The 17197-nt window shown below is 38.0% G+C and overlaps 1 protein-coding gene across 3 annotated transcripts in view; it reads right to left on the bottom strand.

Annotated features, from left to right (window-relative positions):
• Positions 1-588: 588 nt before the first annotated feature.
• LOC126187843 (uncharacterized) overlaps positions 589-17197 on the bottom strand; it is an 82771-nt gene continuing 66162 nt past the window's right edge. For 2 of the 3 annotated variants that reach the window (XM_049929152.1, XM_049929153.1), the window contains exon 7: positions 589-2865. In XM_049929152.1, the coding sequence (XP_049785109.1) occupies positions 2679-2865 (187 nt within the window). In that variant the 3' untranslated portion in view covers positions 589-2678. The remainder of the gene's footprint in view (positions 2866-17197) is intronic. The other variant, XM_049929154.1, reaches the window with a different exon arrangement.

The raw sequence follows: 17197 nt of genomic DNA, 5'->3' as shown, positions 1-17197 counted from the left end.
AGTTGGCCATACAGGCATAAGAATACAAATGCAGTATTGGAAACAAAGATACGGTACAAAGCTTGCTGATACTTCTCACAATAAAGTATGTTTAATGTTCTGTGTCAAAATACTTTTATAACATCCAACCAAGTAATTTATTTCCTACAATGTCATGTTGCTTGGTGCCATTATGCAAAAATCACAGTCTAAACTGAATGGATTGTGAAATAAAGCAATAAGTTGTGAATTTGATTTGCTGTAGCCAACTTGATAAAAAATACAGCATACATGTAGAACAGAAAATCTAACTTGTAATGAGCACACATATGGCATGAATTCTCCTGTATTGTATGTTCACAACAGCATTTGGAACTGTTAACAATTATGTTAATTTCAAACAAAGTATCTCAAGATATTCAGACAGCAAAACTTTCTGTAATTAGCTAAAGTTATTTTGTTTCTGGATTACATGTTGTGCATTTACAAAATGTCTATTCACTAGTTGAGAATTATATTTTCATACTTTCCCTGTAGCTTTGTACAATATTCTGATGGTAAAAGGGAGGGAGGGAGGGAGGGAGGGAGGGGGAGAGAGAGAGAGAGAGAGAGAGAGAGAGAGAGAGAGAGAGAGAGAGAGAGAGAGACTGTTGGGGGAGGGGAGAGTTTTAAACCTATTAATGCACTGCCATTATACCATGAAAATTAGCCACATTAGGCATTCAAATGGAACTGCTTAGTGACAGTTCCCATCTTTACTTTTTCTCCTCTCTTTTCTTCAATATATGGACAGTGCCACGACTATCAAAGGCAAAATCACAAAGAGAAGAAAGAGTGTAGAGAGGGAGAGGCACTGCTGGCTCTTATAAATGGCAGCACAATATTTATATTGGAAAAAAGTCTACAAATGAGAACAACAATCACATATAAAACAAATTATGTGAAATGGAGGAAGGTGTATAAGAAACATCCAAAATACAGCACAACAACAAGCATCCCTTAACCCGGAGTCCACAGTGACTTGTAAAATATTTAAACAGAATTGTCAGCAGCCAAATATCACAATTTTTAAGTGTGATTGTAAATGTGGTTTAGAAGTTCTTCCACTGGAAGGTCATTCAATCAGAGCTAAACCTAATCTTGTAAAGAACATCACAATGTACAAAATAATAAAGGACAAGAAAGAGTATAATTAATATACCAAGTGATTCATTCATATTAGAAAATATTTATCTTTCATAACATGAATATTCATATGAACACAAATAATAGAACAAAATAGAAAAGAAGGTAACAAAAATCATTCTGGACAGTATATTTTAAGTCACATAAACTTTAGCTTTAGTTCAAAATATCACAACACTGTAGCAGCCTCAACAGGCTCAGTATGAAACTATAAACTGGAAAGCCATTATGAATGTAAATTGTGACTGGTATTGCACTGCAGTTACTACAATGATACAGGTACTACTGATTCAAAATCTTTGTCGTGAGACATATTTGAAATAAAAAATTGTAACTGTATAGCTAAAAAATCTTCAAATTAGGTTTTAGAAAACATATGTTATAAACAGAATCTTCTTCATGGAACAGTCATGAAAATACAGTTTCTGTATTTCCTACATATAAATAAGTGAGGGGGATAAAAACTAGTTAGGAATATGTATCAGTCAAGACACCATGGAAATTGCTTCCTGAAAAGACATGTAAGCCAGATATTTTCAACAATATCTGTACAAAGAAATAACAGTTCATAACTGCAATGAAAGCAATTATTTATGGTAGAGCATTATTCCATAAGAAATAAATTAGAAACTGTAAATCAAAACTGTTAATTAATTCACTTTGAAACACATTACTCTTTAGAATAAACCATATATGAGGCATAGTGATACACTATTTTACAATATGTCAATGGCAGCAAGTATGGGACAAATTGTAATCAATATCTGATTTAAAGTAATAAAAAATTGTCGTGTAGCACCAAGATACCCTCAAATTCTCAGAGTACGTAAACCTGTTCTGTAGCCAAAATTAAATATTAAACGAGCTATGTCTTTAAAATGATACACAGAAATAAATATTTTGTTATCATATTTGAATCTGAATTGATACTCAGAATTCTGATGGCTTTGGTATATTACAGGAAATTCTTTTTCTCATGAAATAAAAGTAATACACTTAAAGTTTAGCAAACACTTGCAAAGAGAAAACTCACCATGCATCAAACACACATTTAATAGTACAAAAATAACACATTCTAACACATTTTTGAAGTACACATAATACTTTCAAACATTTGCTATCATGTAGCACACAATTAAATGAGTTAAATGTTTAGCCACCATACATACATAACTTTTAGGACACAAAACAACTGTTTGTCTTGTCCTAAATAACACACCGGAAAACATAATTTAAGAGGAAAATACCCAAATCTAAACCATTAAGTCTTCTGACAATGCTCCACATAGAGCAGAAGTTCTTAAAAGTTATATCACAGTGACAATTCTATTATCTAGACATTTACTGTATTGGCATGATTTGCTCTTTCAAAGAAAGAGCCAACGTTAATACAATTACATTATGCTGCTCATACAGCAACTCATATTTGATACAAAACAATAACAATTACACGTACAGATTAAAACACATTAGCAAGAGACATGACAAATCGTTGATGACTAAAGGCAGCAACCTCAAGAGACGTGGTGGGGTACAAAAGAAATCAGTTCCACTTGAGCGTCTGCAGAGGGGGAGGAACTGCGTTCATCTTCCAGCAACTGCTCACTGTAGTAGTGAGGGGTATTCAAGTAGTCTATGACTCGGCGAGGCAGTGGCAGGGTGTGAATCAAGTCACGCCGTACTAGTTTCAGTATAACAAACCTGTAACAATTGGCATTATAGTACAAAGGTTATAGAATAACAATGATGCAGAAATAAAAAGGATACTCTAGCAGTGCAGAAAGTTAAAACTCTGCATTACCCCGTTAAAAAAAAGTAAATAAACTGCATATACAGTTATGGATAACAATATTTTAATCATCTATACTAGGTACATAACAGTTAAGAGTGGAAATATCAACAGTGAATGGATATGGATAACAATCAGTTTTCTTCCCTCCACCACCTCTCATCCAACTGCGAGGGAGAATGTTACACAGTTCTTCACAGAACTAGACTGTTAAGGAATGACTAATTAACTGCTGTTATACTTCAGGGGTCTCTTATGTGTCACATTCCGATCCTGTAAAGTAATCAGTATGAAATGATTCTACAATATAATTTCGTGTGTGATTACTGACTCTCAATGGTATTTTAACAAACATATGGGAGTTTCTGAGCAGATGATTATGTACATCTGTTTCATCTGGTAACACAGAATGAAGGATAATCAATAATTAATGAACTCCATGAGTTTAAATAAAACAGACAACACAATTGTCTGAGTGTATGACTAATTGTGCTGCTGACAGACTACAAGAAGTGATTTGTTACTACATAAATGTAATTTGCAAGAAAATCTTACAATAACTGAATGATCAGTAAGTATGTTTTCAAGAATTCACTAACCAGATTTTTGATATATTATTTAACCAATATTTAAAGCTGGAATGTCATTCACAGTAGTAGGGTGTTTAACAGGAGCCAGACTGCAAACATAGGCTTCATAATTTTTGTCCACAAGCAGAAAAAAGAGGAGCTTCACTCACACTGCTCCCCCTTCCCAGAAGACAGATATTTATAAACACCTTAAGAAGATAAAGACGAACGTTGACTGAAATATCTGCTTCTGTACACAATAGTACAAAAAGTGGTGCGAGGTCATTAAAGATGGAGCATAAGCTCAGTGAAGAATGTGGTAGGACTACTGCCACATATTTTCCAAAGGAACTATACCAGCAGTTGCTAAGTAGGCTTACCATATGTCCAGGTCTAGACCAAACAGCCCTGGTCTTTTAATGCAGTCCAAGGTAATGTCTGGTGTTCCAAAAGTGTCCTTGGTTTGAGCATTTTATTACTGGTGAGGACTTTTTAAAATTTTAGATCTATAAAATCAACATCACATTTTTAAAGCTTCATAAGAGAATGTTTAAAAATGCCAGGCCTCTCTCAGCTGACCATGAGCAAGCAATGATGTTGGTTAGGTGGTATGGCTACTGGTTCCACAACATCTTTTCACTCAGTCATTTAACAACACAAAAGGTGCAACTTGTTCATGATGCTTTCATCTGTAAAGTAACTCATCTACACTTTTCAATAATTCTCTCTGTATATGTTTTCCATTGCATCATTTGGCAACGGGGAAAAGAGAATGTGTATTTAAAGTTTTACACCATCTTCGGCCAAAGATCTGCTACCCACTCTAAAAGAAAATAATGATGTTCAGGAACAAAATTTTTCTTAAGTGTATAAATTTTTGTAATACTAATACCCAATACCTAGACTTGTGGAGAATCAGCTTCGATAAAGTTGGTAAATGGATAAATTTGTGAACTGAAATTGCCTGGTCTAGAGTGTGCACAAGTTGTCAATGAAATTATTAAAGATTCCATAAATACACATGACCTATTTCATGAACATACATTTTTGAACCAGATAATTGAAAACCACATGGTTTAGAACATCTGCTCCAGTTGAGAGAGTTTTCTCAATTATGGGGTACATCTGGCTTGCAGAAAGGTATAGCCTTTCAGCATCTACTGTTAAATACTTGCTAGTGTTAAAATTAATGCAAAACTTCCTTATTGTGAGTTTTATGTTGTAATTCAAACAAACCTATTCTGAAGAGTCATGTCCAGTGAAAAATATAACTGAATAAATACATTTTTAATGTTTCCGTAAACTGTTAAAGACATTTCAGCAATTTCAAAACTATGTGCTGACCCAAAATATATGGTTAGCCAAGCTTTAAGCAATTAAGCAAAGTCACAGAAAAAATAAATTGTATTTGCAGAATAGATTTGAACCTTAGCCCTCTTGGATGTGAGACCAGGTCTTAACCATTATGCCACCTCACTTGGTGGAAGTGACTCAATGAAACATGCTAGGATATCTGTACTTCTCGGTACATATATAGTAAACTATGGATAATCCCCTTTGCAGGTTACCTGCGACCTATTTTTCCCTATTTTTTTAACCTGCTCAAAATTTTTCTTTTACCCATAAGTAGTCACCGGTGAATGATAATGTCACATTACAACATGAGTGTAGTAAACGATGTGCTGCACGAACACTTCATGCACTGGACTGTATTGTTCTGATGGACACTGTACTTATTTGGTTTCTGTTAGTGCTGAAGAATGTATGAATAGCAAAGACTTGCTGTGCTGATGACATAGCAGAAACTGGAAATAATAAACAAACTTGAATAAGGCAGTAACAATATGCGGAATCTGGCACTGATTTACAATGCGGATGAAACTATGATCTGTGATACTTGGGGAAAAAAGATAAAATAATTTAATTTGCTAGTAGTTCTGCCTCCTCTATAATCTGTGTGTGTGTGTGTGTGTGTGTGTGTGTGTGTGTGTGTGTGTGTGTGTGTCTCTTTTCCTTTCATGATGAAGGCCGTAGCCGAAAGCTTTGTGTAAGCGTGTTTTAATTGTGCCTGTCTGCAACTTGATGTACTTTCTTTACTATGAGTATTAATCATCTTTTCCTACATTGTTGACTCATCTAACAGTTTGTCAAAGCGGAAAGTTATTAAAATGTCTCCGTATGCAGAACTGGATAAAGCCATGTTGGAATGCTTTCAGCATAAAAGAGCAGAGGGCACACAAGTATCTGGCCCAACATGCACCCAAAAGTCCCAGTTTTTCTTTGAAACCTTGGGGACTGAACGAAATTTTAATCCATCTTCCAGCTGGCTAATCAGATTTAAACATCATGGTAGTCAGGGCATTGCCACCCAAGGAGAAAAGTTAAGTGCAGATAATAAGGTTGCCTCTGAATTTTGTAATGAGTTCAAGGAGTTTACTGTATGAGAAAATTTAGAGATGGAGCAAATACAAAACACAAACAAAACTGGGCTGTTTTGAAAGTTTCTACCAGCAAAGACTTTAGTTTTCCAAACAATGCACCTGGTTATACACCAAGTAGCAAAAGGATGACTGTGTTGTGTTGTGCTAATGATATGGGATCAAGTAAAGTTAAGTTTGGTACAGAGGTAAAGCTAAAAAACAGTGCTATTTCAGAGGAAAACAAATGTACAATTTACCTGTCCATTATTTTCACCAGAAAGGGATGGACTGCATAATATTTCAAACAGGTTCAATAACTGCTTTGTGTCACAGGTGTCAGGCCTGCGAGGGCATTATTGTTACTGGGCAATGCATCATCACATCTGAATGAATTTGTTCTGAAATTGGATGACAGGATGATGATATTAAAACATTTACCCCCTAATGTGACAGCCTTAATTTAGCCAATGGATCAGGGTGTCATTGCCACCGCGAAGAAAAGTTACAGAGAAAATCTGATACAAAAACTTAATGATGAGGGCAGCAAGCTTGAAACATTTTGGAAATAACTAACAGTGCTAAATGCACTATAAGAAATTTTGAAGGCAAGGTAAGGTAAAACACTCAACCATACCCAAATCTTGGAAAAACATTAATCATAAAATTAATGAAATCAGTGATTCTGATGATCAAGAAGACTGCTCATTAGCAACATTAGCTGATGTTCTGAAACGTACCCTAGGCAGTGAAATTGTTGACAAACAAAATATTTCTGAATAGTTGATGTGCGCTGTACAGAGCCAGGTCATGAAATGTTGAGTAAATGGGAAATCTGAGGTGGTGAACGACAAGGACAAAGACGAAAATATTCCTCTAATTTCAGAAAGAGTAATTAGTCGTGCATCAGCACTTCAATGGGCCAAAGGGTTACTAGACTATCTGCAACAGCAAGAAGATGCTCCCCTTTCTGACAAGTTGGTATTGTGTAAGATTCATAGTCTGATGTGTAAAAGACAAGCTACCTCACTGAGGCAGAAATCAGTTGACTATTTTATTTCAAAAGTAGTGTGGTGTAATGTGAAATTATTTTTCACTCTATTCTTTGTAAATACTATATTATCACACATAATATGATGAACAAAGTAGAATTTATTACAAAAATTTGTCAAGTTATTTTAATTACGACAGTGTAATTAATCATCGTTTTTGAAAAAGTCTAATACATTACCGCAAACTTCAATTGTGGGTTCTCTACAGAATTCGATTATCTGCAGTTTTCAAGATGGCAATTACCATGGATAACCGAGAGTACATTGTAAACAATCTATCCCACAGTGTGAGAAGCACACACAGATTTCTGCTGCAAATGAATGTGTCTTCAGGAAGGTATTGTACTTAAGTAATAGTTGTGAAACTAACTGGATTCAGTTATATCAATAAAATACCTAGGTTTACCAAACAAAGTAATGTTAAGTTTGGATGAATGCACTAAGTCAGTTGTGAGGGATTTATTGGAAGAAATCTGGGAAAATGTAGCACAACAGCAAAGCAGCTATGAGAAAGACGTTTGTGGAACCAATTCAGGTCCAGCTTGAATGTTAGGTTTTTCCCCAAATCAGATTCCAGTAACAAAACTAAGGAATTAGAATTGTGTTGATAAATTTGCAAATACTGACTGGTTTAATCGGTACAAAAAAGTTACAGGAATGATCAGGCATCATACAGAGGGTTCATTTTAACTGAAGACACTGAAATATGTTGAAAACTATACATCGGATCAAAAAAAGTTATAATTCCAATTTATTCATCTCGGAGGGTGACATTCAATACCACACTCTAACCCCCCCCCCCCCCCACCGCCCCCACCCTATTTCATGCATGCATGGTGAGGGACAACTGTGAAATCTTCAATGGAAGCCCCCATTTTTTATTGCAGATTATGATTCTACAGCTTAATCTACACACATTTTGTCTTAAGCATTTTCTTCGTTTTACTACAGATCGTGTTGTAATTGGATAAACAGAGATTGGTACACAATCGTAATTAACGACATGCTACTCAATGGCCCTTGAATATCCAATGGCACATGGGACCCCACCCCAATGCTGCGAGGGTAGGACAGGCCAGTAAATCAAAACTTCTAATTGCAAACCCCATTTGCAACATTGTATTCCCCTGACATATCACATCAAGAAAGTTATAATTCCAATTTATTTGTCTCAGAGGGAAACATTCAATGATACCACACTGGACCCACCACCACAACCTGTACATGGGCAGCAGAGGGTAACTTTGAAATTTTCAATGGGAACCTCCCTTTTTTATTGCATATTACAATTCTATGGCAAAATCTACGTGTGTTTCGTCTTAAGCATTTTCTTCATTTCTCCACAGATGGCACTGTAATCAGAGGAATAGAAACGGGTATACAATATTAATTTACGATATGCTACTCAGTGGCCCTTAAATATCCAATGGCACGTGGGACTCCATCTCCATGCTGTGAGGGTAGGACAGGCCAGTATTTCACAACTTTTTGTTGAAAACCCCATTTGCAGTGTTGTATTCCTCTGACACATCGAACAGGGTACTACTTGACATGCCCCTCTGAACTGCAAAGTATCATAACAGACAGTACACTGTGACTGGAGCTCACTTACTATGCAGATGTAGAACAGGGGGCTACTCGACACACCACTGAGGACATGGCTCAAGGCAAACGCTACTACAATTTTCCAAATAGAGTAAGTGTTCAAACGTAGTACCACTGACTTCAGTACTCTTTGTGATCTGCTTTTCAAATGAACATACACAGGACAGAAGCATATGTGCGGCAATGTCAGCACAGGCGCTTCTGAAGTGGTTGATTATGTCTTCACTGTAGCGGCACCACCATTTAGGATAGGGAAAGTTAGTTTTGTGTGATATTCGGAGCACGAGTTACAGCCAGGTGCGGGCTGGATTGCAGTAAGTTACGCATACCAGCAGTTGCGAGGGCAAATAGAGGCCACAGGGGTGTAGAACTGCCGGAGAGGGTGTACACAGCAGTTTCCATGGCGCAAGTCACATGCAGAAGAGGGCCACCTAAGTGTTAGGCATACGTGATGCGAAGTGGCATGCTTGACAAAACAGAGGCACACAGCCGAGTATAAATAGGTGCCATTTTCTAACGAGATTCATTGAAGTGTGACAGCTCTCCTAGACGGCGAGGCATGCCACACCGCCGGCTACACGCAGCAACAGATGGGGTGCCAGCATTCCAGTCCACAGCGTGTCACTGGTTCGACCCTCCGAGGCCAATGCGGGGCATTCAAGTGTGGCAGCTCTCCTGGACGGCGGGACGTGTCACACTGCTGGGCTACACGCAGCAGCAGATGGGGTGACAGCGTCCCAGTCCACGGTGGGCCGTTGGTTCGACCCTCTGAGGCCGTCGCAGGGTCCACAGCTAGCCAGCGGCGGGCCACTCTTCAGCTCGCTAACGCAGGCAGTCGTCTCGGCTCCCGACACACGCCAGGGACTTCCGAGGCGTGGGCCACAGATTCGGACGCCGGATCGTGGGCGGTCGTTGCCTCCGTGTTCTTAGCTTCGCCAGCGAGAAAGAAGCAGCAGCGGGGCCGGCCTACGACTCCCGGCAGAGCAGCGCGGAGTCAACGGGGACAGTGGCCGCTGAGTCAGCTGCTGGTGCAGCTATCCTGACATTATCGGAACTCAGCAGGCCGGCCAAGGCCGGCACGGCACAGCGTTGCATTGCACAGACCGCTGGGGTGCTTCCTCAGCACTGCTGGGTCCTGTGACGCAGACCGAGGTGAACGGAACACTGTAGTGGAAATGAATAAATTATTTGGAAATTTCTCGCCAAGTTTTAATACGGCACCTCCTGGCACCCGCCCACTACATTTGGTGTCTTCCTGCTACATTTGGTCATCCTGATACATTCTGTTATGATACATCACGGTTGTTGGCACTTGCTGGTACAGCTTATCTTTTAAATATCCCCACTAAAAGAAATTTGGAAACGTCAAATCTGGCAACATAATGGGCCAATTAATAGGGCCACATCCGCCGATCCACTGATCAAGAGTAAACACAGTCTAACACCTCCCATGCTTCAGCTGCGTAATGTGCTAGGCTACTGTCAGGCTGAAACCACATTGTCAAACACCCAGTGTAACATCCTCCAATAGTACTAGTAGCTCCTGTTCCAAAAATGTTTAATTGTTATGCCCATTCAAAGTATCATCAATAAAATACAGACCAACGACTTTACTCCCCGTGATGCCACACCATATGTTAATCAACCACAGACATTGATAGACAACTTGCCGTAAACAGTGGGGATTGTCTATACTCCAGTAATGCATGTTACACCGGTTAACATTAACATGGTCTGTGAGTATAGTCTCATTGGAAAATAGTACCTCAGCAAAGAATGTGGGGGGCGTCTGCACTTGATGATGTGCCTATACACAAACCACTACCTGATTATGGAAATAAGTGTCATGAGGTTTCAATGCTGTGACACATGGTATGAATGATACTTATGAGGATGCAGTACTACCTATGGACATATTGAAATCGCAGCGTAATTGCCGAGTGCTTATCCACAGATTGTGCTGCACTGCTGCTAGTACATCTGTTTCATTGGCTTCCCCTGTAACATGTTTGCTTCGTTTCCTTTTGCCGGTCCGTATGCTGCCATCAGACATAAAAAAGTGTTCACAACTTTGTAAAAGAACGAATGAGAGTGACCTTTCCCTGAAAAATGCTCTGCACACACGGCAACAGCAGCCTCAACATTTCTCCTACATTCTACACAAGTCAGTATCATTTCAATTTTTTTCTTCTGTGGTAGCAACATTAATAATCCACTTGCACATCTGTTCTCCAAATGATACGTAGATGTGCAGGCAATAAATACTGCGCAAATACAATAATGTTCTACATCTGCATAATAAGTGAGCTCAAGTCGCAGTGTACTGTCTGTTATGATACTTTGCATTTCGCCAGAGGGGCACGTCAAGTAGCACCCTGTTCGATGTGTCAGAGGCATAAAACACTGCAAATGTGGTTTTCAACAAAAAGTTGTGAATTACTGGCCTGTCCTACCCTCACAGCAAGGAGATGGAGTTTCACGTGCCATTGGATATTTAAGGGCCACTGAGTAGCATATCATAAATTAATATTGTATACCCGTTTCTATTCCTCTGATTACAGTGCCATCTGTGGAGAAATGAAGAAAATGCTTACGACGAAATGCACGTAGATTTTGCCATAGAATTGTAATATGCAATAAAAAAGGGAGGTTCCCATTGAAAATTTCAAAGTTGCCCTCTGCTGCCCTTGTACAGTTTGGGGTAGTGGGTCCAGTATGGTATCGTTGAATGTTTCCCTCTGAGACAAATAAATTGGAATTATAACTTTCTTGATGTGATGTGTAGTTTGAGATATTTCAATGTCTTCAATTAAAATGAACACCGTATATAATGGACTTTGTACAAGAAATTGATATTTTTGTGAAACTCTTCTGTGCAATTTAATAAAACTAAACTGAAGACAAACCTGAAAAATGGATTTTACTAGGCCCACTGTATCACTGTGGTCTAGGTCTACCATCTTTGTGTGTACTAATCTAAAAGTCCTATGGTCCAGCCACTGATTAAGTTTTGAATAACAATAATTACATATGATGGCCAAGGAGTGGCCCACATTCTGTCAATGCCTTTGTCAAAAGAGAGTGGGTAGCGGTTCAGGGACTTGGGAATGGGAAATTGCCTCAGATGGCAGAAGAATCATTAATGGTCAACAAGGCAATGGAAACCACTGCATTAAAAACCCATGAAGTGTTGTTGTTGTTGTTGTTGTGGTCTTCAGTCCTGAGACTGGTTTGATGCAGCTCTCCATGCTACTCTATCCTGTGCAAGCTTCTTCATCTCCCAGTACCTACTGCAACCTACATCCTTCTGAATCTGCTTAGTGTATTCATCTCTTGGTCTCCCTCTACGATTTTTACCTTCCACACTGCCCTCCAATACTAAATTGGTGATCCCTTGAAGCCTCAGAACATGTCTTACCAACCGATCTCTTCTTCTAATCAAGTTGTGCCACAAACTTCTCTTCTCCCCAATCGTATTCAACACCTCCTCATTAGTTATGTGATTTACCCATCTAATCTTCAGCATTCTTCTGTAGCACCACATTTCGAAAGCTTCTATTCTCTTCTTGTCTAAACTATTTATTGTCCATGTTTCACTTCCATATATGGCTACACTCCATACAAATACTTTCAGAAACAACTTCCTGACACTTAAATCTATACTCGATGTTAACAAATTTCTCTTCTTCAGAAACGCTTTCCTTCCCATTGCCCGTCTACATTTTATATCCTCTCTACTTCGACCATCATCAGTTATTTTGCTCCCCAAATAGCAAAACTCCTTTACTACTTTTCCTAATCTAATACCCTCAGCATCACCCGACTTAATTCAACTACATTCCATTATCCTCGTTTTGCTTTTGTTGATGTTCATCTTAAATCCTCCTTTCAAGACACTGTCCATTCTGTTCAACTGCTCTTCCAAGTCCTTTGCTGTCTCTGACAGAATTACAATGTCATCGGCGAACCTCAAAGTTTTTATTTCTACTCCATGGATTTTAATACCTACTCCGAATTTTTCTTTTGTTTCCTTCACTGCTTGCTCAATATACAGATTGAATAACATCGGGGAGAGGCTACAACCCTGTCTCTCTCCCTTCCCAACCACTGCTTCCCTTTCATGCCCCTCAACTCTTATAACTGCCATTTGGTTTCTATACAAATTGGAAATAGCCTTTCGCTCCCTACATTTTACCCCTGCCACCTTCAGAATTTGAAAGAGAGTATTCCAGTCAACATTGTCAAAAGCTTTCTCTAAGTCTACAAATGCTAGAAACGTAGGTTTGCCTTTCCTTAATCTAGCTTCTAAGATAAGTCGTTGGGTCAGTATTGCCTCACGTGTAAATATTTCTACGGTATCCAAACTGATCTTCCCCTAGGTCGGCTTCTACTAGTTTTTCCATTCGTCTGTAAAGAATTCGCGTTAGTATTTTGCAGCCATGACTTACTAAACTGATAGTTCGGCAATTTTCACATCTGTCAACACCTGCTTTCTTTGGGATTGGAATTATTATATTCTTCTTGAAGTCTGAGGGAATTTCGCCTGTCTCATACATCTTGTTCACCAGATGGTAGAGTTTTGTCAGGCCATGAAGTGTATCCACAGGAAATGTGGTTTGCAACTGAAAAGGTGTCAGGATGATCTCTCCATTGTAAAATGATACCAGATTAGTTCTCCAAGATAATTGGATCTCTGGTAGAGTATCATGAGAAAAATACTGAAAAATCAATAAAGCAGTAACATTCTATGAGTTAGATCATGGAATGACAGAATTTTGAATGTAGCAGAGAAATTATAAATTCTGAAAATAAATGTAAGGCTAAGTCTATAAGTAAAAGGGTTCAGTGAAGTTATATGGATAGAAGATAAATGATTCTAGTAAGGGGAATATAGGACAGAATTAAATAGGAAGGTAGGGCAAAAAGTGAATTACTGTAAACAGTTTGACAGGATTATTCTAAACAGCTTCTAAACCAAACCAATGCCAAAAACAGTGATTTAGGTATAGATGCTGTGATCACAAGCAGAAGATGATGAGATAGAGATAGTATGTGATGGAACTGAACACGTAACTTAGCCTGTTCAGGTACGTGAAAATTTAATAATCATGGGGAATTGAAACACTACAGTAGAAGAAGGAATAGAGAGCAGAGTTATGAAAGAATATGGGCTCAGCAATAGGAATGAGAGAGGAGAAAGATACTGAGTTTCAGTTATTAATGGCAAATATGTTGTTGTTGTTGTTGTTGTGGTCTTCAGTCCTGAGACTGGTTTGATGCAGCTCTCCATGCTACTCTATCCTGTTCAAGCTTCTTCATCTCCCAGTATCTAGTGCAACCTACATCCTTCTGAATCTGCTTAGTGTATTCATCTCTTGGTCTCCCTCTACGATTTTTACCCTCCACACTGCCCTCCAATGCTAAATTTGTGATCCCGTGATGCCTCAAAACATGTCCTACCAACCGATCCCTTCTTCTAGTCAAGTTGTGCCACAAACTTCTCTTCTCCTCAATCCTATTCAATACCTCCTCATTAGTTACGTGATCTACCCACCTTATCTTCAGCATTCTTCTGTAGCACCACATTTCAAAAGCTTCTATTCTCTTCTTGTCCAAACTAGTTATCGTCCATGTTTCACTTCCATACATGGCTACACTCCATACAAATACTTTCAGAAACGACTTCCTGACACTTAAATCTATACTCGATGTTAACAAATTCCTCTTCTTGAGAAACGCTATCCTTGCCATTGCCAGTCTACATTTTATATCCTCTCTACTTCGACCGTCATCGGTTATTTTACTCCCTAAATAGCAAAACTCCTTTACTACTTTAAGTGTCTCATTTCCTAATCTAATTCCCTCAGTATCACCCGACTTAATTTGACTACATTCCATTATCCTCGTTTTGCTTTTATTGATGTTTATCTTATATCCTCCTTTCAAGACACTGTCCATTCCGTTCAACTGCTCTTTCAAGTCCTTTGCTGTCTCTGACAGAATTACAATGTCATCGGCGAACCTCAAAGTTTTTACTTCTTCTCCATGAATTTTAATACCTATGCCGAATTTTTTCTTTTGTTTCCTTTACTGCTTGCTCAATATACAGATTGAATAACATCGGGGAGAGGCTACAACCCTGTCTTACTCCTTTCCCAACCACTGCTTCCCTTTCATGCCCCTCGACTCTTATAACTGCCATCTGGTTTCTGTACAAACTGTAAATAGCCTTTCGCTCCCTGTATTTTACCCCTGCCACCTTCAGAATTTGAAAGAAAGTATTCCAGTTAACATTGTCAAAAGCTTTCTCTAAGTCTACAAATGCTAGAAACGTACAAAAATCATAAAAGGAAGAGGTATACATGAAAAGTCAAAGAGACACAAAAAGATATCACCTACATTAAAGAGATTTTGAAATCAAGTATTAGATTGTAAAGAATACCCCACAGCAGATACAGACACAGATCACACTTCAATAATGATTAACAATACGACAAAGTTTAGAAGAATCGCCAGGAAGAAGCAATATATGTAAGAAGTGGGAAACAGAAATATTGAGGAATGAAGATGTGTATCTGAAGTTTGCTAAGCCTGTAATATAGCAATAATGAACACTTCAGTAGGAAGCTCAGTTCAGGAAGAAAAGACATGCATATGAAAGCTAATAAAAAAGTTGAACAGATAAAAATATAAGAAACTGTGATGAAATTGCATGTAACAGAGGAAATACTTTAACTGATGGACAAAAGGAAGCAATACAGAAACAGGCATCACTTAGGATGATATCAATTGGAATTGCAAGGAAAATAAAGCGAATTGGCTGCAGGAAAAAGTGAAGAAACCAAAATGAAATGGTTGCTACAAGGAATGATCCAACAAACAGAAAAATCAAAATAACTTCTGCTAAAATTAATAGCAAAGCTGGGCCATTCCATGCCAAGTGGTCAACTTTTGGAGAAAGTTACTGCATGTTCATTGATTTTTCTGAAATTTTGTGGCAACATTCACACATGTTCCCAATGGACATTGGTAAAGTTTTACTTTCATCACTTTAATACTTTCACAGATATACTCATTTGTTTGACTCTACAGCCAGCTATCGACTGTGTACCCATTCTTTTTTGACAAGTTTGAGACATAATATCAACAGAACTCTTTCAAACTGATTCCATTAGAAAGATCACGTTCTAAACCACCTAAAAAACTATATTTGGTTTCCCTTTCTAAGCACATAAGGCCCTAAAAACCAACTAGGTGGAGGTGCACTGAAAATGGGCCAATATTCTGCTGGTACTCAAATTAAATCTGACATCTTTCAATATGCTCTACAATTGTTTAATACTCTCTGTGGGAGATAATATCAAAAGTCCTGATGACTAGGAAATGATTTTGAGTCAGAAAAAACTGCAAATAAGTAGCTCTTTCGTTTAAATTAGAAATCTCAACAGCATTCAGTTCTACAAAATTCCTTTTATAAAAAATTAAATGGAATATGGAATCCAATAAAAAGATTTGTTTTCTCTTTATTGTGGCTCTAACAACTTGAGGTAATCACACCTGAAAAGCGAAATTCTTTAAGTTCTATCTAATCAAAATTTTTCTCAAGACATACAGCAAATTAATGAAACCTATAAAAAATTCAAGTAGTTTGAAGTAACTGTAAGCTTCAGATTCTAAAGAGACTTCTTCTAGCTATGGCCTCTGACACTTATTCTATATCACCAGCTTGGAATCCTGTGTAAAGAAACCTTTATCAGGCTTGGGAACAGTGGTAAAGACACAACCCTTGGCTGCTGTTGCATAGCTATCAGGCATGGTCCCTACGGCAATGGAGATGTTGATTTTCTGACTTTAAACGGAACCAGCAGTGGTTAAGCCACCATGGACCACAGCAACACATTTACACAGTTTTTCATCAGTACGCTAATGTTCCACATTAACCGCGAACAATGCTAACATAAAGTATGCTATATCTTAAACTAGAATTAAATAAGCACATCAATAGCATTACACAATAAAAAGACCTACTAATAATTCTCAATAATATGAATCCTTTCCAAAAAATGTCAGCAAGGTTGCCATGAACATCAAAAAATTTACACAATGTGAGAATGGTATAAAACCTAAAGGCTATTTATTTGATGTGTGCTGCAGCTGCTATACAAAAATTTTACCACAATGATCTCCACTGCTCTGCTAACACACAATTAAATTGTAAAGTTTATAACCAGTTTGATTCTGTAGCTACAGCAGAAAAAAGACTGAAATATTTCATGATTCATTGTAATGAAAGACACTTCTTTCTGTACGTCTGTCAAGTTGTTTGTACTTCATCTCACTTCTTAGTCACACAGACTTTTGATATTGCCTTCTCCTGAGATTGCTAAACAACTGTAGAACATAACAAAAGGAGTGAGAGTTAATTTGCGTAACAAAAGAATATGGCCCACTTTCAATGCACCTCCACCTCATTGCCGTTTTTTAAGGCCTGATATGATCACATTGCAAAACCAAACATAGCTTTCAGGTAGTTTAGAACATGGCCTTTCTAATAAAAACAGTTTAAAAGAGCTTATGTAAAAATGGGCCACAAACAACCAT

Source organism: Schistocerca cancellata, chromosome 5 (genome assembly GCF_023864275.1).
Source record: "Schistocerca cancellata isolate TAMUIC-IGC-003103 chromosome 5, iqSchCanc2.1, whole genome shotgun sequence".
NCBI classification, from domain to species: domain Eukaryota; kingdom Metazoa; phylum Arthropoda; class Insecta; order Orthoptera; family Acrididae; genus Schistocerca; species Schistocerca cancellata.
Note: the sequence above shows the minus strand (reverse complement) of the source record. Positions and strands in the feature narration are given on the sequence as shown.